Source organism: Myiozetetes cayanensis, unplaced genomic scaffold (assembly GCF_022539395.1).
Source record: "Myiozetetes cayanensis isolate MyiCay16 unplaced genomic scaffold, myiCay2020 scf24, whole genome shotgun sequence".
NCBI lineage: Eukaryota > Metazoa > Chordata > Aves > Passeriformes > Tyrannidae > Myiozetetes > Myiozetetes cayanensis.
In genome coordinates this window covers 9795792-9817816 of record NW_026087456.1, presented here as the reverse complement: position 1 = coordinate 9817816, position 22025 = coordinate 9795792, and the positions used below count along the sequence as shown (strand labels likewise).

General features: G+C 45.2%; 1 protein-coding gene across 3 annotated transcripts in view; it reads right to left on the bottom strand.

The window, feature by feature from the left end:
• Positions 1 to 22025, bottom strand: part of ANKRD17 (ankyrin repeat domain 17) — a 69116-nt gene that overhangs the window by 7411 nt on the left and 39680 nt on the right. For 2 of the 3 annotated variants that reach the window (XM_050320615.1, XM_050320618.1), the window contains exons 7-28: positions 21878 to 21972; positions 18650 to 18887; positions 18279 to 18470; positions 17797 to 17906; positions 16894 to 16981; positions 16202 to 16329; positions 15568 to 15711; positions 14917 to 15019; positions 12639 to 13397; positions 7825 to 7973; positions 6587 to 6698; positions 6245 to 6390; positions 5075 to 5217; positions 4420 to 4633; positions 3869 to 4044; positions 3462 to 3624; positions 2632 to 2727; positions 2276 to 2392; positions 1613 to 1784; positions 898 to 1345; positions 653 to 808; positions 298 to 447 (exon numbers count right to left, since the gene is read on the bottom strand). In XM_050320615.1, coding sequence (XP_050176572.1) covers positions 298 to 447; positions 653 to 808; positions 898 to 1345; positions 1613 to 1784; positions 2276 to 2392; positions 2632 to 2727; positions 3462 to 3624; positions 3869 to 4044; positions 4420 to 4633; positions 5075 to 5217; positions 6245 to 6390; positions 6587 to 6698; positions 7825 to 7973; positions 12639 to 13397; positions 14917 to 15019; positions 15568 to 15711; positions 16202 to 16329; positions 16894 to 16981; positions 17797 to 17906; positions 18279 to 18470; positions 18650 to 18887; positions 21878 to 21972 — 4099 coding nt within the window. The remainder of the gene's footprint in view (positions 1 to 297; positions 448 to 652; positions 809 to 897; positions 1346 to 1612; positions 1785 to 2275; positions 2393 to 2631; positions 2728 to 3461; positions 3625 to 3868; positions 4045 to 4419; positions 4634 to 5074; positions 5218 to 6244; positions 6391 to 6586; positions 6699 to 7824; positions 7974 to 12638; positions 13398 to 14916; positions 15020 to 15567; positions 15712 to 16201; positions 16330 to 16893; positions 16982 to 17796; positions 17907 to 18278; positions 18471 to 18649; positions 18888 to 21877; positions 21973 to 22025) is intronic. The other variant, XM_050320617.1, reaches the window with a different exon arrangement.

Genomic DNA, 22025 nt, shown 5'->3' with positions numbered 1-22025 from the left:
CTCCAGCACACGATCCACGATCCAGCCTGCCTTCTGTCACGCTAACACAGACAGGAGAACAACTCTTCACCTGAAAACTGAGCTTGGCAGTTTCCTGCTGCTGACAATTACTCAAGAAGCTCAAGTTGAAAACTCTGACTCTCCCCAAACCCCAAATGGTTAAAATATTTACTTCACTAAACAAGTCCATATATTTAGCCACACCCCAACCTTTATGCTTTTCATTTTGCTATACAATCAAGTGTTCTACAATAAGGAGATCCCCACAGGAAGGAGCAAAGGAGGGCTCCCGCTCACCTTATGGTGATTATCCGATCTCCGGTTTTATCCTTCTGTTTGTCAATGTCTATGTGCGCTCCCGTGCACTCCCGGATCGCGTTGATGTTACATCCTCCTCTGCCAATGACTCTGGAAATTACAGTTGATGGAACAGAAACCTTCTTGGATCTGTATAAAAAAGAAACAATATTTAGTGGGAAATGCTTCCAAGGCAAGAAGCTGTGGGCAGGTTGGTCAAAATAATCTTCTATTTCCTGATTCATAGCAGCAGTTTTGGGAAATCTCAACCCCCCCCAAGACGGTTATTCAGTATCTCCAGGGATGGCTACACAAAGGACAGCAACAAGGCGAAATAAGGGAATATTTTGCTTACCTTCTCACAACTTCTTTCCACCCTTCTTCCCTTTTCTGACCACGTTTGGGGCTAGCAATGGTTAGCTTTCCATTTGGAGAAGAAAGGGGAGAAGGAGCAGATTTTGTGCAAGTGGACAAGGAATTACTTGTCACTTCATTCATAACTTCAGACAACCTGTAAAAGAAGTGACGTGCTGTTATTATGTGGGGAAGGAAAGAAAAAAAAAGGACCTGTATTTTGCATGCAGGGTCCCAGGGACTTACTTGATGGATGACTTGCCAGGAGCTGCTTTCCTCTCATCCTTTGGACAAGTGACGAGCACCGACGGCTGCTTTTTGTTGCTCTGGGTGTTAGTGCTGGCCGTGGAAGAATGATTGTCACTCTTGTGGCTGCTGTTGCTATTGCTGCTCTCATCGCTACAGCTGGAGATCCTCATGTTGTCACTGTCACCACTCTCACTGGTGCTGCTGCTCTTGGATTCCCCGTTCACCTTCTCGGGCTGGCTATAGGAAATTGGGAGCTGATCATCGAATATAATCTGAACGTTATCGGGGGTTACTTTGTTTTTCCTGTTTTTCCTCTTGGAGCTTGTCGTGGTGATGGTGTTATTCCTCTTCCCGTGGGATCCTGCTAGTGTTGTCCAGGTGGCAGATATACCTATGGTGGTGGTGGTGGTAGCACTGGGAGGCTCCATGGGCACCTCGGGATCATCTGATGGAAGAATAAAAAAGCAGGAGTAATTTAGCTGGCTTGAGGAAGCTTGTGTGGTTTAGCTTTCCAATTCACACCTGTCCTATCAAACAACTCAGGAGTAACTTCACAAGGCTCCAAACACCACTCAAAACCAGTAACTGTGCAGACATCCCTAAAACTATTATGGGATGTCATAACATGGAGCTTCTCCCCTTTTTATATCAACTCATATGGAATTCCATTCTATTTTTTTAGAATAAATGCAGTAGCAATGTAACAAATCACCTTCAGCTTTTAACTTCTCTTTCTCCTGAGCAGCTTGAAGTTCAAAATTCTCTTTATTTTTTGCTTCTATTTCTTCTAGTTTTCGCCTTTGTTCTTCTTTTTTCTTCCTCCTCTTCTCCTTCCTTTTCTCTCTTTTGGCAGCCAAAGCCAGTCTCCTGCTTTCTTCCCTCAGCTGCAAGTCAAGCACACGGAACAGCATTACAAGATTTCCTGTGCATTTAAAGAAATCCAAATGCTTTCTATTTCCTAGGACTCTAGACTTGGATTTTTCTGTTAACTTTCTACGACAGTATTATGGTTTCTAGTAAATTAGCGTGTGTAAGACACAAAACAGGGCTTAGACCTAAAATCCCTATGACTGGAAAATGCCCATCTGTCTTGCACTCGCCAAAAACACATATTCAGAAATCCTTCTTTCGGTACAATATTATTCCAGAGGAAATAGGTTACATTGGTGTTTCCTGATCCTATTTCTCTGATTAATAGCAAAGATCAAAGATTACCTGAACAGTAAGATGCTCCTCTCTAGACACTCCAATGATGGTAATTACACAAATCCCTCTATGCTCAATACCTACTTACACCGACCTTATCATCCCGAAGGAACATTAAACTGGAATTTCACTGAAGAAATATTCCCAGCTCCAAACCCTTCCCACTTGCCTTCTCCAAGTCCAGTTCCTCCAGCAGAATGCTTGCGTTTTTGTTGGCTTCTGCAGCCTGTCTATCTTTGGCTTGAACAATTGACTCCATACACAGGTGGCACTTCTTCAGCATCTCCTGAAATGGGGAAGTACACCGACCCTCAGTTTTCCAAAGTGTTTGGATGTGTGATGTCCAGCTCCCACTTGTGAATTAGTAACCATTTCTTTGCTATAAGTTTTCTCAAGAATTCCCACGGGACTCGTCCTCTGGCTGAAAGCTGGTGGCCAGCACTCCGACGAGAATTCCCAGGGTGGCCTGGAAAGCTGAGGCACAGCACCGTTCCTGCTCCCATCTTCCCTTGCCTCCCAGCTTACCTTATCAGTGATGGTTGCTATGTATCGCATGCACTCTGAGTCGGACGGGAACTGGTTCACCTCCTTCACCAGGTAACGCACCACTTTCACGTGACCCTGCAAACAAATTTCAAGGATGGCTCTTTCTCTCGGTCCAGCTGCCCCCAGTTGGCTGACAAACACTCCAGTCCCAGCACTCCTCCAGAAATATTTATTTTCAACTCCTTGACAAGTGATGCTCTCTCAACACTTTTTTTTACACCTTCCTCACCTCCTGAACTAGCGGGGCACGTTTCTGCACCCTTCTGACACCAGAGGAGGCACGCAATTGCAGTACCTGTCACAGGCTGCCCTTCCTCCAGCTGTACTCCCACAGGCTTCTGCCTTTTTTTGCGTAGTCTGCAGATGCCCAGCTCTCCCAGCTGCAGGTTCCTACACTCATCTACGGTTCTCCCACTACTGCAGCACCTCAACTCCACTCCCTGGCTAACAACAATCATCTCTGGACTCAAATCAGGCTAAACTGCACTTTTTTGACCAAAGTCCTCATCCTCTCTAGCATAATGAACCAACCCAGTTGCCCCCCAGTTCTACCACACACAAACACCCAGCAATTTTCACCCCTGACAAACTCCAGAACCAGCCTCAGTAAACTGCCTATAAAGCAAATTCCTATTAGAATTTAACACAGATATTACACAGGTGACACCCCCCCCCTATTTTTGAAGATTCAATGCCAAGTATTAGAATGAACTGACACAGTGTCTGACAGCTACATTTTACTTCTAACAACTGTGTAGGGATGATCAAGACAATCCCAGACAAAAGCCAAGCTGAACTTCACGTCCTACCTTTCGGAAGGCTGCCATGAGAGGAGTTATTTTCCTGTTATCAGCTGCGTCCACGTCAGCTCCAGCCTGAACGAGCAGCTGGACGACATCGAGGTGCCCCCCGTTGGCTGCCAGCCACAGCGGAGTATTGCCCTTCTTGTTGCGCACGTCGATGTGAGCCCCCCTGCAACGCCAAACACACCCCTTCACACCCCTGCAGCTGGGCAAAAGGAAGCACTCTGACACCAAAGACAGCTGCACCTGAGCACTTGGGAGAAATGCAGATTCACAGTAACGGACCCAGACACAGAACCTTTCCCACTGCCTACCCTGTAGCACATATTGGGAAATATTATTGTGTATCAGGAAAATCAGTCTTAAGTAAGGCCATATTTCTCTTTTAAGCCGTTCATTTGCAAATACAGTACCTGCTAATGAGCAGCTCACAGAACTTGTAGTGCCCTTTGTCTGCTGCAATGGTTAAAGCTGTGTCTCTGGATGAAGGTACCGGGGGAGCGTTCACATCTGCACCTTTGTCCAGCAGGACCCTGCCCACTTCGGCGTATCCCCCCGAGGCCGCTTCCATTAACGGAGTGAGACCAGTCTGGGACAAGCAGGCAGGAAAAAGAAGCAATTACTCAGGAGGTGGGGGAGGGGGGGGTCACTTGAGAGCCAGGATTTATTTCAACTTCCAGGAACATAATGGTTTATTATTCTTATGCTCATAAGCACCTTAAGATGAATTAAGGCTTCAGAAGAAACACACTTTTTGATGAACCGTGTAACCACAAAACCCCTCGCCTTTAAGTACAGTCATTTTTTTTCTAGACCAAATATGGTTCAGTTCAGTTAACCGGCCTGGAGAACTGAACTAGAGAAATTAACTTGCACAAAAAGGCAAGAAAATCAGGTAACGACAGCCAAGTGATGACTTACAAAGCAGCTCTTTTTGGAGACTTCTGCAGTGTTTGCTCCTTACCTTGGCTCTGTGTTCCACGTTGGCTTTTCTGTCAAGCAGCAGGCTGACCACCTCAGTTCTCCCTTGGAAACAGGCCAGAGTCAGAGCTGTATTCCTGTTGGTCTCGATCTGGGCATTTATATCAGAGCCCATGTCCAGTAACAGCTTGACAGCAGCAGTGTGCCCGTTCATGGCTGCCAGCATCAAGGGGGAAATGCCCAATTTGCTACCAGTTCTGAAAGAGAAGGAAGAAAAAAACCCCAAAACTCTTTAAAAGTCATTTCATAAAGGTGATTATGATTAACTAGTGAAGGCAGAGTACTCATCCAAGATTGAAAAATCAGCTACACACCAACTACTACTGAACCTACACGAGGTTGTCCATAGTAGCGTCACAGAGGACAAGTACTTTCACTTAGGAACACCACGCATGCCACTTTTTAATTGCTTTAAATGTATGGGCATCTCTCGTGAGGAGCACAGCTTGTGCTCAGCCCTTCCCTTGGACCTGTGCAATGCACACCTGAGCTGTTTTCTACCTCCCAATGGCTGCGAAAGCATCGCCCGCTGCCCACACAGAGTAAACTAGGCAGGGAAAACAAAGGGATAACACACGCACTTGCCTCACGTAACTCACAACTAAAGCCAGGAGAGGAGGGGTGCAAAGGGGACTTGCCTGGAATTGATTTCTGCCCCAGCGTTCAGCAGAATCTTGATAATGTTCACGTAGCCACCCGAGGCGGCGAGGCTCAAAGGTGTGTAATCAGAAACATTCCTGTGCTCCTTGTTCGCCCCTCGAGCCAGCAGCAACTCCACCACCTGCAGGGGGTTAAGAAAGAACATCTGGTTTTCTCCAGAACTTACAAATCTATCCCAGGACAAATGGTTTTCAAGGCTGAATATACTGCTGGAAGATGTCAATGGTAAGAAAGCCATCTCATCTCAGTCAGTTGCTTCCCTAAGCTCCTCGCCTCCATGAACAGCCGAGGCTGCAACTGTGTTCTCAAAGCCCCTGGAAAACTTGCTGTAGTAAATCAATTTCTCATTGGCATGCTTCAGCCATTCATACCACATTGCACAACACAGCAAGAAAAACCAGACCTTTTTATGATTATTTCAGTGGTCTTTAAGGACTGCCAAACCCACAGATTCAATGTGAATGCAGCAGACAAAGTACTCCTGCTTTTTGTCCTTTCCTGCAGAGGACTTGACAAGAAACTCAACTGTCTGGCAACTTAAAATAACAATGTACACCAAGGTGAAAACCCCTTGTGTCATCTCTTGTGCAATGCTTAATTTGCTCCACTTTCAGTTCTTAGGTATAAAAAATGTTGAGATGAGACCTGCATAATTTTCAATCAGAATGTTTTCCCATGAAATCACAGGACAAATATAATATCAAACACTAAAACTGGGGCAGGAGGTCATCCTGACATCACCTCTACTGCCCTAAGCCCAGTGTCTTCCCATTTTCTTTCCCAAAAGCCATGATGTGGCTCATTTGTGGAACCCATTTGTGTCTAATTCCTTCGTCTCAACAACACTCATCACATTCACTATCGTATCTAATTATGCTGGCAAAAGGCCCATAATGAGGCACTAATGACTACAGTCACGAGGACACCTGCACAGTTATCAAAGGAGAGAAAGCAAGCTATAGAAGATGTGTTTTAAAGTATAAATTGGAAAATGTGAACAATGTGCAGCTCTTTGCATCCTTCTAAAACACACCATCCTGACATAAGAGTGCTGAATTAAGTGACTAACTTTTCTGGAAGGTTGCTTTGCTGTACTGACACAACATATAATTCACACACTGCTTTTGAAGAGTTAAGTTTTACTTCACCTCTTGTCTCCCTCCGGAACAAGCCAAAGACAAGGGAGTGTCCTTGGTTCTCTCAGACTGGGCTTCAATATCAGCTCCATTATCCAGTAAGATTTCCACAACACCCACATGACCGGCTGTAGCAGCCAAAATAAGCGGAGTAAACCCTGAAATGGAGAAGGATGTTTGAAGAGTCCACGTTCATAGCTCAAGTGATGCGAGTTAAACCCCCTGGAAATCAAGCCTAAAGGCTTCACACAAGGACTGGGTTTACTGGGGGTTTATCTGGAATGAGAGGGGCTGCAAAAAAAAAAAAAAAAGCAAAAGCAGAGAGGGGCTGTACTGCCACGGTGAGACACCCACCTTTCTTGTCCCTGTGCTCGATGTTGGCTCCTCTCTCCAGCAGGGTCTGGACCAGCTCCTCGTGGCCTCCAGCACAGGCCAGTGTCAGGGCTGTGTCATGGTTGCTTTCGGTCTAAAGCACACAGACACCACGGACACAAGATAAAGATTAGCTTTTTCAAGTACAGCCCCTGCCATACTGCACATTAGCCAAAACAAGAGAAACATTTTATAAGCTAAAGATGTGTTTACTGATTCCCCTACAACTATCTTCTGTGTGCAAGTTCCTAACAGGATTCTAACTCTCAAGTCAGCTCTGCTGGCAGATTTAAGAAGAAATCCTGACAAGAACTGAGATTCTTCAGGAACTGAGCTGTCATCTGTGCTCTGCTAACCAGATTAACTTCTTTACCACTGCTTGACTGTGACCTTTAGATGGTATAACGAAGGTAAGAATTCTATCTTTAATTCTTAACACTGTGGTTCAACCAAAGGCTTGGTCACAGCACAAACCAAGCCAAGTGCCACAAGCAGCTGAGGCACCCAGGACTGGCTTTCCAGAGGTTTCTCTCCCTTTCTCCACTACAGTCCCGTGCCTTTCCTCTACTGCATGTTGCCCAAACCTCAGCCATGTTATGTACAGCCCAGAGCTCTGCACACATGTATGCCAGGTAGTATGTGCATGCTTTCTGGTGATGGCCAGCTAGCTGTAAGTCAACACAAAGTTGCCCTTTTAACAATTATTTTCAATGCAAAACAGCCCTTTCTTTAGTGGAAATGAGAGATTGAATTATTTCCTCTTGTCAAAAACAAAACAAAACAAAAAAAAAAACCAAAAAAAAACACACACAGAAATTATTAGTTTCAAGACTTACAAAGGTCTGTGATCGCTGGCCAACAACTTGAAGCACAACCAGAAAAATCAGTGTGCAACATTCTAAGGCTTATTTTTGTCTTAGCCTATCAGGCCAGAAACATATTTAATTTGTCAGTAGACAACTCTGCTGTTTCTTATAAGCCTGACAACAAAGGAATAAGAAATACAAGTGTTCAGTCATTCAGAGACCTTCTCTTTTGTTTGGCGAGAGCACAGAGGAAAGTGGGTTGCAACTCTCCAGGGAGTTGTTCGGGCTTTCTAAAAGCAGCAAATCCAGTCCCCAGACCCCAATCCACCACGCAAGAGAGCTGTTTGCCACTGCTGAATTACTGAGGGTGCAGGGAGAAACAGCTCTGTGGCTCTGTGCGAGCAGCAGGCTCACCTGGGCATCGATATCTATAGCAGGGTAGATGGGCAGCATGGCTGAAGGAGAAATGATGGGACTCGGAGTCGGCGTCTGAGGTTGGGACACTGAGGTTGCAATGCTGTGGGTAGGAGTGTTTGACATTGCAGATGCTCTTCCACTCACTGCTGTTGGACAGAAGAACCACACTTAGTCAAAGCAAAACACTTCCAAGTTTGACGTGACAATAAAGGGAACTCCCACCGACAGACAGAGCTCCCTGAAAACTGTATTTTCCACCAATATACAAATTGCACACATTTAACCCAGTCTTTGAACATTTACCTCTTTGAATTTAACTACGGAAAGGGTTTACTGTATTCAATCAAAGAAAGAGTTAAGTATCAGCTTGATGTGTTTTCTAGAAGCCCACCACAAGAAAAAAATTATTATCATTTTTTTTTTTAACCTGATGATCTTTCCTACAACAAATCAGCCATCGTTTGGAGCAGAGTTCCATACCTTTAGAAGCAGGGCTGCAGAACAACTCCAATCAACGGGTATCTACACAGTTTTTGAAAACACTTGAAATATTTTCATATAAAGGTCTGCCCAACCTTCACCCCCCAACCCCCTAAACACAAAGGAAAAGCAACAGGGTCAGGATGCTCACAGGGCAGAATCTGCTGAAACCAGAGAAGGGGAAGCTTCGGAACAGCCAGTTTGCAGAGGCTTTGGCCAAGGTGTTAGGTAAGCAAAGGTAACACCATTTACAGGGATGACAGTGGATGGACATGACACAGAGAGCACCGACTGCCACACTCCCCCCCAAAACTCATTCCATACACAGGAGGTTTCCAAGTACAGAGCAAACTTGAATCTAAAAGAGCCTTTGGGGAAAAACTCCCATTTTCCTACTTTTCCTCAGAAGAACTCAAGGGTTTTCTCCCCATCATTTCTCCAGGTGTTTCTCAGGTGTGACAGCAAAGGAGCGAGTGAAGCACTGCTCGCTTCTGTCCAGTTGACAGAAGCACCTTGAACTGCAAAATCAAACAAAGTTTTCCAACAGCTGTCCCAAAGCCTGCACCCTAATATTCCAAGTTGTGTGCTCCCATCTCTGCAAGGCACCTGTGTTCTACACTTACTATTAATTTCTGTACTTCCTACACAAAATCCCAGCAAAAGAGCTAGTAAATGGCACTGTGAGAAACAAAGAACCCCCAACTTCTAAGGCAAAAAGTATCATAAACCTTATATTTAAGGGTAAATTAGAATTCAGGATTCAAACTCCCTTGATCTTTATGGTCAAGTGCCTTTTGAAAACTTATCTCACCTTAGAAATCCCACTGCTATGGATTAAAAGAGACATACAGAAGCTATGCCAAAATATTTTGGTGTAAGGTCAGAAACAGCACATGTGTTTTAAAGAGTTGCTAAGAATTCCTGTTCCTGTCCCAGTATGGGGACTGAGGAACATCTGCTTTGTTTCAAGGGACACTAATAAAGTTCTTAGAGTTAAAAAAAAAAAAAAGTTAGTTAAGAAGGCCTTAATTCAGGTAAAGTCTATTTTTCACTTTTGCAGTGAGGTGGAGAAAAAAACCCAACTCCTCCTACCCCCCAAAAGAGATACATGTATGGTTCATCAATAATTCACAAATATAGTTTATATCCCTGCAGCACATTTCATTAGGAGACAACATTAATTTTATGGGTAGTGATTTGAATATATTTATTTCAACATTACCTGTGCAGAGTTCCAATTTATAATGATCATGCCAAGGGCAAAGAACAGAATGTTTACAGTGCCCAAACTCAAAGTTTTCAGTAAGCCGGATTTTCACAACATCCCTGAGCACTGGGAAGAGTAGCCAACTAGTTTGATCATCAAATCTAAATACAGTGATAGTGCAGTTTTCCCTCTGCTCCACCTACTCTAATGGACCAGTGGCAAGACTGAACTCAAGGCCTGTACTCCACCATGCAAACATCGTTACTGCATGCCTGGGCTAACCAAGTCTTCAGAGCTAGTTCAGCAGCACAGTATTTCAGACCATCAGTTTTGTGCTAACTGACACTAGAGCTGCTCTTTATCTTGATTTCTTTCTGGGCACATCTTGACTTTCTCATAACTTAAATGTGAAAAGGCCCCCTCAGAGCAGCTCCCTTCTCCCCTCCCGAGAAGCATTTGTCTTACACCTTCCCACTCCCCTTTGCTCTGTCTCACTAGTGCTGGCTGACTGCGGGCACAGCCTTGTCCTTGTGCCCTAATTCCTTATCTCTGGAAGGTCAGCGTGGATGGATAAAAGCTGGTCCACACTGCACTGCAACAAGGCAGTGCCTGGGCTCACAGCAGCCCCAGCTGTGCCCTGAGTCCCAGTGCCAAGCCAGCACTGCTGCTGTGACTGAGGGCTGCAGGGATGACACTGCAAACCCCTCCTCAGCCAGGGCAGCTGGTTTTTAGTTACAGCCTGCAAGGTGCCCTGGGGCACCTCAGTCCCACCCCAAACCAGCTCCTGCTCGGCTCCCAGCTGGCACACAGCCTGATTCCCCTGGCATGCTGGCACTCCACAGCTGCAAGGACCTACAGTCAATGCAGACTCTTTGTCATGTATTTAGACAGTTGCATTTAGAATTGACTCATCCCACAAGGTTGATTCCAGGAATTCATCTTAGCAAGTGCTTCAAGATTCCTGAAGTTCTTTGTAAGGCTCTGGGGCTTAACATAACCCTTTCAATAGTTTTTACCTGGAAAAAAGTTCACTTAAAAATAGGGCCTTTTTTTTTTTTCTTCTGTATCTTTACAATACCCCTCAACAGATTAAACGTTTTCATTCAAGACTTACATAACTAACACTACAAATGAGAGATTATTTACTACTTACTCATTGTTTGCAACTAATTAGGCACAGAGATGCACATTAAATCAAGTTTGCACAGGCAAGGTGAAGCTTTGTTTCTGTACCTGGTGCTGTAACCACAGCTCTGCCATGGAACTAAACTCAAGGCATCTCAGAAACAGGAATTTAAATCCATGGGAATACTCTAGAAGCTTCTATTAAAGCCACACCCAGAGCTACCGATGAAACACTTGGCTGCTGTTTAAAGTTCTGTGTGACACTGAGCCCATTTCAGCTCCACACTGAATTCTGATGTGTGTACTCAGGCTGGCACTGAAGTTCTGTACTCAGCTCTGTGTCTGCTCTCACTTCAACCCCCCATAAAATCAGCCCCCTCCCAGAATGAGAGCCCTCGTTCCCAGGTGCATGTGCACACACGTACTAACGAGTGGGGCTGAGCAGTACAAAAACATTCACTCCAATTCACACTGCAAACACCTGCCATGCTCCAAAGGGCACACACAGGAATTCGGGTATGTGGCAGGTGACCCCAAATCACACCTTCTCAACACGTTACATGCAGTTAAACACATGGCAAATGTCCTAACTCCAGGTTTAAGTTATATTTAGACATAACTGAAGAGCATTGCAAAGATTCTTTATAAGTTACCAGGAACTGTCATTATCCCAACTCTTGAACTGCTGTTGTCCTGTATCCCAGCATCTCCACAGGAAAGAAATTTTCACTATCAGAGCATGATAAATGTAGTTTTATACACTTTTTCATGCATATTTTTATTCACTTCCAGTCTATGTCTAGGCTTCAGTTCTAACATGAGGATTCCACTGAAGAATCTCCACAGCTCCTCTAACTCTGTGTCAGCTGTAATGAGGCTTTGCCTGGATACCAGGTCACTCATTAGGTGCCTAATTTCAAAAGTGTTCCCAGTGTTTTAAACAATTCCCACCTGGCAGTTTAACCATTTACCATACCTTCCATTCACTCTGCTCCATTATACTCCAACTCTTGCAGCACACGCAGGACCAGGTCTGGGCTAAAGCCTTCAGGGAGACGAGACCTGCTGCCCTCTGGCACACATCCCTCCCCCTGACATGCTCTGCAAAGCAGGCTTGGTTCAAATAGGCAGCACTTGGGAAAACAGAAGTGCATCAGCTCAACCAAGAGCACCTGGGTACGTTTTCATCAAGTGCCATGTCCTGCCGGTTCCTCTGAGGAGTCACAGTGAGCACTGCAGCCGCTGCTTTAGCGTGGAAAGGGGATTAGTGCAACACAACTGAGGGTGTGAAATAAAGCAACACTAACAGCTCACATATAAAACCTGCTTCATTCTTTTATTTTACTACTCAAGGCCTTAAACCCCTGATGTCACTGGGTAAAGAATTCTCGGAAGTGAAGACAAGCCTCTGATGATGGTCTGGCTAAACATGTTTCTGGCTGCAAAGCAGCCATTTTTATGAGCAGGTATTTTTACAAGTCATAGGATTATCATCTTTTTTTCCAAACAGGAGTAAAAGCTTTCCCTAGACAGACTATTTAAGGCCAACTAGAGCAACTCTTATTCAGATGACAAGCTCCTCACACATTTTAGGCTTCATGTGGCGCTGCAGTTGCTCACAGCCTCCTCCCAGTCAGCTCTCCCCTAGTCCAAGGTACCACCCAGCATTGTCATGGTGTTGTTCCTGAGCTACAATCAGACTAAAATACAACTGTTTGTACCTAGCGCTGGCCCCCAGAAGTTAACAGTTAAAACTGCCACCTCCACTGTACCAACCTGACCAACTGGCACCATTAGCTCAGCCCTGCAAATTGAGAGGTTAAAGCTAGTTTTCCTCACTCCTCAAGACAGGGATCACAGGGCGAGTGGCACTTGCTGTAGAGCTCGTGGGAATACATAAACACACACACACACACACACACACACACATATAAAGAAGTGGACATACCCTCAACTGGTCAAGCAAATATTATACCTGCTCGTAACAATGCAAACCCACCTGCCATGATGTCATCCAGCGTGTCATTGAGCGTCTGAGCAGGGCTGGCTACCATTAACCCTTGCTGTGTTTCTGTGAGTATTCCTTGCCCCAGCCCTGCTAGTTGTGCTTGGCCCAGCACTGGCTGTCCAACTATAACACCTTGCAGTTCTGTAAGGTTTGCGATGGACCCTGGAGGTAAGGAACCTGCTGCCAGAGGCAAAGCTTGTGGCATGGCCAGAGGCTGAATTGGTGCAAAACCCGTCTGCGCAGCAGCTTGCTGGGGGTCATCTTTAAGCAAGATGGGGTCCACTTGCTGCAATCGTGCATAGTCTCCCTCTGAGAGTTGTTCTCCTACCCCAACGGGAGTCAGTAGTCCCAGATGCTGGCAAGACTGTTGCTGCTGCTGCTGCTGCTGGAGCTGAATTCTTTGCGCTTTTACCTCTAGATATTGCTTTTTTAGCTGCTGCTGAGTCTTCAGCTGTAGCTCTCGCTCCACTTTCTGCAGTTCCTCCAAAATCTTTTGTTTCTTCTGAATTTGTTCCTCTCTCGTTTTGTTCAGCTCCTCGATCTTCTCTTTGGTGAGCTGGTCAGCGTGTGCCAATTCCAGGGACTGCAGCTGAGCGTTCTTCTCTATGGCTTCTTTTATCCTCTGCTCCAGCTCTGTCAACTTGCCCTGAGCCTCTTCTACAATGCTCTCTGGAGACTGATTGGTGATGTAACCCTGTACATCCTGGTTGTTTGCTGGCAAATGACTGCTGGACTTTTGTTTAGAAGCAGCTGTGTGAAAAAGAAACCCCCTCAGAACCAATGGAAGTGCATACGAATGGCACCCTCATTACAGAGCTACTGCTGGGCCCCGCCCGGCCGGGTCCGCACCGAGGCACAGCACCCAAAGGAGCTCAGCGTGCACTGAAGGCCCTCCAGGAACACCTACCCACTGGAACCCAGCAGTGGGAGTGCAATTTAACAGGACACATTTCTGCACGCACAGCCCAGGCATCCCTGCGCTACGGTGACAGGTCTACTCCAACAATCGTTCTGCTTTAGCCAAAGGAAGCGATTGCCTCGAGCCGCTGTTACCGACCGGTGCTACAAGAAAACGGGCAGCAAAAAGCAAGGGCATGCTGTCTCTTTACTTGGTGTTCTGTGTCTGGTGTGCTGTTAGGCCATGAACATACACCTGGGGACGAACACAGCCCAAGGGATGCAAAAACATCTTGGGGACTGGTCTAGGCCACCGGTTTTGCGACTGACTCGGTACATTTTGGAAGCGCTACGCTTTCTAGGACTAGGAATCCTTTTACTCCAGGTATCCAGCTTTGCTCACGTGACAAACAGCGCCAGAACCCAGGATAGTCATTTAGATTTAGCAGGATCTAACAGGGTGTGTTTAGCCACTACATTTTATCCATAGCACACACGATTTTGCCTGTGTCAAAACTCAGCTCTCTGCCTGAGCAAGGCAAGTATTTCAGCCTTCCTGCAAGAACGAGCGATGGACTAATCCAACTGGTCTTTTATGCAGAAGTCCCCAGTAACACAGCTGACATGCTCTGCCATACCAGGTGGAGAAGCAACAATCGGTTAATTTTGAAGGGCGAAAGGCAAATCAAAACTCAGGATCTGAGGCAGTGGAGGTGCCCGGCTTCTTCCAGCCATCCTCGCTGTATCTCCAGAACAATACAAGTGTACACACAGGATTAATTTTAGGACATGCACGCCTGTACTTCCTACTGCTGAGCCTTGATAAAAATTGGTTTTGAAAGAGAATTCTTAAGTACAGAAAGCGTTAAGTGTCAAAATGGCGATAGCAAAATAGATGCAAATTTAGTCCTGGGAGGACCTGAGCCACATCAGACTAAAGATTTTGTAGCACAAGAAATTCCGCCTTCAATCCAATTAGTCAAACCCACTCCGAGACTACTATCCTAAGGAAACACAAGTTATCAAATCAACTACAATATGGAGATTAACATGATTTTTGCAACTCCCATTATCCAATTTCTATAGGCTTCTGGGTGACATTTTGCATTAGTCCAGTACATCAGACTAACAGAGATTTTAACATATTTACTGAGGCAGATTTCTTGATGCTTTGTGATTACAGGGTTAGATGAGTGATACTTGGTGGATATGCAAATCCTTAAAAAAATAAATTAAAAAATTGTTCAAAATTGCAGTTTCCTTGACTGAATGCATAAACACTCTTCACAGGAACTACTCTGCTACAAGTGCAAGTCTCTACCTTCTGCCTCGGAAGGATATGTAGAAAATAAGCTGCAGAACTACGACTGACCTTTATTTCTGATGGGAAGGGTGGTGGCGACATTAGCAGGGGGTTTGTCAGGCTCCTGGGGTGGGACGACCATGGGCAGCGCCTGCACTGGTACTCGAGGAGCCTAAAACGTCGGAGACTAACAGATTACTTTTCTCATACTCTATGCTAGTTATAATTCAATAGAAGGTAAGCAAAACCTGTTAGAAGAGCAGACTTGAATGGTCACTAAGTAGTGTTAACACGGCTTTTAATATGCTCAGATCAGTAATTAACAATTGGAGATTATCTGATCTCGATACACTTTGCATTTTTAACCTGAAAAGTTGCCAAACCATACTCAGCATGGCACGGTGCTGTGCTGTGGTACAGCAAACCTGAGCAGCGACAGGCCACAAATTAAATTCGGAAGAGCCTCTTTAAAGCAGACCTTTACTCTTGCTGGTTTTCCCCCCTCAACATTTTTTCTAATAATCTTTAGAGAAGAATAAGAATTACGAAAGCACTACGCGACAATGCTCAAAAGACTTCCCCATTTTCATCACAGCTCAAAATAATTTTCAGTGTGTTCACCCACAGCTCATGAAATGGCATGACTGACTCTTCTCTCATCTTTAAACTGCAAAAAGAGCTGCGAGAAAGCCCCAGAGAGCACCAGCCCTGAAATCTTACCCTATTTAGATCATGGGATGGTGGGGTCAGCTGAGTGGCGTCGGGTGGAGGAGCAGAAAGCAAGTTGTTTGGGTAATCTAGAAGGTAACAAACCACGCTGGTGTGACCACCTTTGGCTGCCTCGATGAGCATAGTGGATCCGTCCTGGAGAGGGAAAGATCACAGAGTTAGAGAAGAGCTTCAGCAAAACAACACTGACATCACCAAAACAACACTGCAGCATTTTGGGAAACACAATCCACTACCTGCTTTCTGCCTTAATAAATGTTCACTCCATCTGCAGCAAGTTCACATCGAAACCTAAGGCCTCGATGAACTATTTTCCAAAAAAATGAATACTTTAAAAAATGTTCCATCCTTTGCCACAATTATGACCTTGCAACTGGAGATCAACCTTTACATTCATGGTGATCAATGGACCTGCACTCCTCCTAACCTCGACTTCTATAAATATATTCATGAGCACAACACCTGCCTGTGGAAACACCGGCTCCTGCATCTTATTTCCATTTAAATCATGACATGCTGCATCAGTTGCAGAGAATACAAAAGGAGAGAATTCGCTTGGGTATCCTTAGTTTTAAGACTGATGATAAATTATCTAAGAGTTGAATGAGGGAGCTGAGGGACAAACCTTCAGTCTGTGTGTGGGATCAGCACCATGGGCCAGCAGTAACTCCACAACTGCCAAGTGACCTCCAGCACAGGCCAGTGACAACACTGTGTGATCATTGTTAGCTGTGGTCCTGTTCACATTTGCTCCTGCAAAAACACAGGGGGAAAAGATCACGTAAAAAAGACTTCAACAGCTCCATCAAAACAACTCTACCAAAAGCAACAGGATTTAACTACTCTGCAACCTACACGGGAAAATTCCATCTTGCTGATTGTCCCGCTCCATACAGGGTAGGGACAAGAAAAAAAACATTAGAATCAGCTCAAGTGAGAGAAAATAAGAATTCCGGGCTCTGTATCAAAGCATCAAACAAGTTATAGTCAAAACCTGGAAACCTACAGGCACCTGAAGGTAAAACTCCTGAAAACAGTGCTCCAAGGCTGCCCCCGGGGCATGGAGACCCCAGTAACCTCTAGTACTGATGCTTTTACTAGGAATTAAAGACTGGAATACACTATTTTTATTACTAGTTGCATTCCCACTAATCTCAGCAGAAACAGAGGTGATCATTACATGCCTCATTTGAGAATCAATGACCTACTTGGGTGAAGACATTTGAAACAAATCCAAGAAGTTACACTAGTTCTGACATGTTCTTAACTCGGAGTATTTCTAATGCCAGGGGAACCCAAACCTTTCCGTGCTCTTACCTTTGCTAATCAAGAACTGAACAGTGCAAACATGACCTGCCCTGGCAGCTTTCATGAGAGGGGTTCTTCCACCTTCCGATTCATGCTCCTAGAGCAGATAAAGAAAGGCTTCAAAATCCAAAGTACTGCATGTGAAAGGAGGCCAGTGAGCCCTGGGGTTTTTGGAATGGAAAGCTCTTAGACATGGAACATCATTTTTTAGTGTTTCACAAAGTCAGATGTAAATATCCAGTTAACATCTGAACTGAGGGTATCTTGAAGGCAGATGAGCCATCTACCACCTGTCTGTACAGGTGTGAGACTCCAGGACGAGAAGCACTCAGGCACATGGTGGGGATTTAAGTTAAACGGGATGTCTTCTGCCATGCTTAACTTTGCTTTTTGGTAATGCACTGATGTACAAGCCTACTGAATGTATAAATCAGTTTACCTCCACCATTTTAATTCTGTTACAGTACACCAAATAGATCATATCCAAACAGCACTGTCTGTTGCACAAGGAACAGAACAAATTTGCAGGTACAAGGACTAACCCAGAATCAGCTCAACAATTCGAAGCTGAATACCATGACAAAAGAATGAAATCCCCTATTTTCCTGTCCAGGCAACCTTGAATGGCTTGGAAATGCTTTAGACATCAATCACCAGAGTAACTGGTTAGTGTAAGCGACCTCAGCACTTTCAGGTAATTAAACAGCCTAAAAATAGATTAGAGAACCATCACCAATTCTCAGTTAGTTAGAAGAAAAGGTTAAAAGATAATTGCTATAGCTGTATTCAAATTAACAGAAACGTGTAAACCTTCAGCAACGAACACAAAAACAACAACAAAAAATAAACAAATCATTAGATGTCGATAATTTTATTTCCTAATGCAATTTTTTAAAGAAGGTAATGACTTACCAGATCTGCACCTGCCTGAAGTAAGACATCTGCTACATCGGTGTGGCCATTTTCACAGGCATATGTCAGTGCCGTGTCACCCGTCGCTGTCGTTGCGTGCACATTAGCCCCTGAAAAAGTAGCGGCAAAAGCATGTTAGCTTTATGAAGTTTAGTACAGAAAATACACAGTCTGTGTAATCTTTACAAGTTCAGACAGCTAATTAAACTTCCCCCTTCCAATCCAACACCTATTAAACTGTTAACCTGATCATACTCTATAGGAATAAAGAAATAAACTCTAAGTCCAGTTCCAAGCAAGTTCACATCAGTCTTCAAAAGCTAAATTAAGAGTCCATCCAGTAAATTATTTAGGGCTCCACAGACCTTAGCAGTCAACTTCAAGAAGATGCTAATGAAAATGTAACAAATATCGAACAAGATATTTTTCTCTTAAGAGTCAGATTAAGCCTTTACAAAACCGTTAACAAATTGACTCCATACCTGCAGCTAATAAATATTTAACCAGCTCCAAATGCCCCTCTTGAGCAGCCTCCATCAAAGGTGTGGAACACCCAAGTTCTATGTCAGCTCCTGCTTTAATGAGGAAATCTGCCACTTCCAGAAACCCTCCGCAGCAAGCCAGAGTTAAGGCGGTTTCTTGAGTCTCCTCTGTCTGAGCATTGATGTTTGCTCCTTAAAACAAAAAAAAAACCCCAGTTAGAATAAGCAGGATCAGCAGACAAACCATTTCCTGGGGCACGAGGCACCTTATCACCAAAGCAAACAAAAATCACGTCACTTAGTGCTTTCCCCCCCAGATCTGTCCAGCTGCCTGGTGGCTGCCAGCCCGCGGGAGGCCCCCCAGTAGTTACCTTGCCCCAGTAACAGCGCCACCATCTCCTCGTGGCCTTCTCGAGCTGCCTCCATGAGCGGTGTGTACCCCTCGTCGTTGACCTCCTCCAGGTTGGCCCCCCGCTCGATTAACAGAGCCGCCAGCTCAACGTGCCCGCCGCAGGCTGCCAGAGTGAGCGGGGACTCGAACGAGTCCGCGGGCATGTTCACCTGCGCACCGCTGTCCAGCAGCAACCTCGCCACTTCCACATGGCCGTCCTGGGGACCCAGAAACAAGGTCAACACACTGGCCAACATTTGGATAAAGATCTCCTAGCAAACAGGCACCTGAGGAAACCTCAGGGATGTTTTACTGAATATGCTTCAATTCAAAACTAAAATGCCATGAACCTCCTATCAAAACTGCCCATCGATAGTGCAAGTATTATGCAACTTCTTCATATCAGACTCAAGCTCAAGTGTTTGGGATCAACTTACTTGAGGGGGGGGACCCCAAAATAAAGCCCAGAAAGTTGCAAGGGAGCTCACCACTATTTTAGAAGCTGGCCTCATCCACAAGAACAACACTAACATCTTTCTGCTTCCCTCCTTTCTCAGGCAGCAGCCGTGCACACTGACCTGGCTTGCCTCTTGGATCCTGCAAAACTATTTCACTGCTCAATTTAACAGCAGAGTCAGGACCTACTTTCTCCCTCCCAGAGAAAAGCCCAACCAAAACCATTTGTCAGGGGTTTCTCACACATCCCAGGAGCCACCAGCGCAACAGCCTTCCCTTGGCAGGATCCTGGCAGGGTATCCAGGTACCATGACCACGCTGTCAAACTCGTTCTACCAAAAGGCAGCTCCTAAGTCCTTTCTTCCTTCAGAAATATTTGAGCAGAGGATCTCAGTCATGTTTTCAGTATGCCATAAATTCAGGAGCTATTTGAAGTGGCTTTTCAGCTCCGTGTTTACACTGGAGGCCTGACAGTGACACATCCAACTGCCATTCCATTCTGCTTCTGTTCAGACAGAAGCGGAGACTGGCCTGGTCGCTGTGCTCCAACAACAGCACAAACCCTCCAAGCTGGTTTTCTCCACGAGGAAATTGCCACCATTCCAACTTGGAGTAACCACAACCTGACACGCCAAACAGGGGAGGGCTGCAGAGAATAAACAGCTGCTCCCCAGGAACACAAGGCTATCCCAAGGTTGTCTCTGAACAAGCTAAGTACACCTTGATCTCAGATTAAGTCCTAAGAGGCAGCAAATCGCAGCCACTGCCGTCTTTGCCAAGCTGGAAACCACAACTCCAAAAAGCTCCTTTCCAGACAAAATACCAAACTGCATCTGACATTTTTCCGCTTCATTTTCCCAAGTGTTTTATACCTTCTTCTGATATCCAGGGAGCAAAACACGATTTCCTCTCGGAAAAAATATCTAGGACATTAACTAGGACATATTCACCTTTTACATGAAATGACAGTACTATTTTAGGGAGAAACTCCAAGACTCCATAAAGAATCTTTCCTCAGGGAATTGCAGAGACGGCGCCTCAGCCATCAGGCTCTGGCAAGACAGCTCAGCGCTCACCCTGACCCACGAGGAGGATGGCACACAGCAGCACCGAGGCTGTGCACAAAGCTGCCTATGTGGGCCAAGCAGCCTGGAGCAGAACTCCTGGTGCTTCACCACACAGGGGAATTGGATCCATGCTTTCATAAACCTTGCAATGGGGTGGGGCCATCCAGCTCTCCTACAACAGCCAGGAAAAGCCTCCCAGCTGCTAAAAGAGCAGAAAAAGTCTCTGAGCGAGCTGATTTCAAAGACGAAGCTCTGTGGGCATCGGTCCTTCAGCGAGAGGAAACGCAAACTAGACCAACCTGCTTTTGGCTCCCACAAGGCAAGTGCCATTGCCCAACACCTCATTTGCATTAAATCAATATTAGCTGCAGTCTATAAAAGCTCTCTTCCTGAACGCCTTGTAGGACAAGGTTTAAACCCTCCCTTGCTGCGCCACAGATAAACAGTTCTGTAGCACACAGCCAGGTTCAGCGCCGTTCGGGAGAAGGAGGTTTCCTTGTGCTCTTGAAGAGCAGTAACTGTTTCTGCATAAAAAACACGCAGAAATGGAAGTCCCTGCTCTGCTTCATTTCACACTGCAAGCTCTTTAAATACTGCTGGAGAAAAGTGCCTCCTCTCTGCAGCAGGGCTGAAGGTATGAGACTCTCAACGATCTGCCAGCTCTGAGCAGCAGTGTGGAAATACCTCCCTAGGAACAGCTTCCTGCAGAAATGAGAGAACAATTTTTTCCTATTGCTCAGTAATTCTTAATAAAAATTAGGTTTCAACCTTTTTGTGAGTCTTATGGCCTTTTCTTGGACTGTTGGTGGAGGTAAAAGGGGAGAAAAGAGTGGCAAGGAAAGGAAGGCTTGATCCCGTAGCTGCACCAAAAAGATGTCCTGCTGAGAATGTGACTGACACATCAAACAAGGGAATTTTATCATCACCTGCCAGGCCAGCACCCAGGATATTTATGTGGCTGCTCTAGTAAGATTTCAGGGTGAGACAAAGGACAGCTGGAGTCCTGTTTATCTACGTGACTTTGTTTCCAACAACTTTTGAGAAGTATAATGGTTTCTGTTAATGATTCCCCCATCCAAAGCCATTAACTTCCCTGAACAGACATAACTGGCTGATTTTAAAACCACTGCAGTTGTTTCAGGGAAGGGCAGGCTAAACAGGGATTTACTGCCCTCTTCCATGGCCATGGGTTCACAATGTGACACTACACAAGGCTAATGGCATGAAAAACCCAACCCACGAGGAATCTGTTCGGAGAGAAGGAGAAAAAGGAAGTTTAAGAGACGAATTCTCAGTTTAACAGTGAAGTTATGTATTCAGATGAATACAACCGCCTCAGATGGACAAAGCAGCAACATCAAAGCACTGATTAGTAAGAAGTTAAAAATTTCTGCTCCCATTTCCCAGTTGCTTCCCAATCAGATTCTGACTGGGTGTTTTCAAGGAGCACGTGGCTATGTGAACCACACTGAAACATGTCACACAGGTAACCAACCACCTACACTGAGAGACTTAAATTCCTCAGCTTACAAATTCCTTCCACATCGTCTAGGTATGTGAAATAATGTTCCAACATTCAACAGCACATAATGTTTAGCACATGAGAATTCTTAAAAGTACTTGAACAAATTCTGAGAAAATTGCCACTTGAAGTTCTGTCATTTGTACACTCCACAGTCTCTTACCATGCAAGCCTCCATGAGAGCAGTGTGCATCTCGTCTGTCTTGTGCTCCTGGTCTGCACCAGCTTCCAGCAGAAACCTCACCATTTCCAGGTGGCCTGTGTGGAGAACAGAGTTCACAGAGGGAAACTGCTTGAGAAAGTGCATTTCA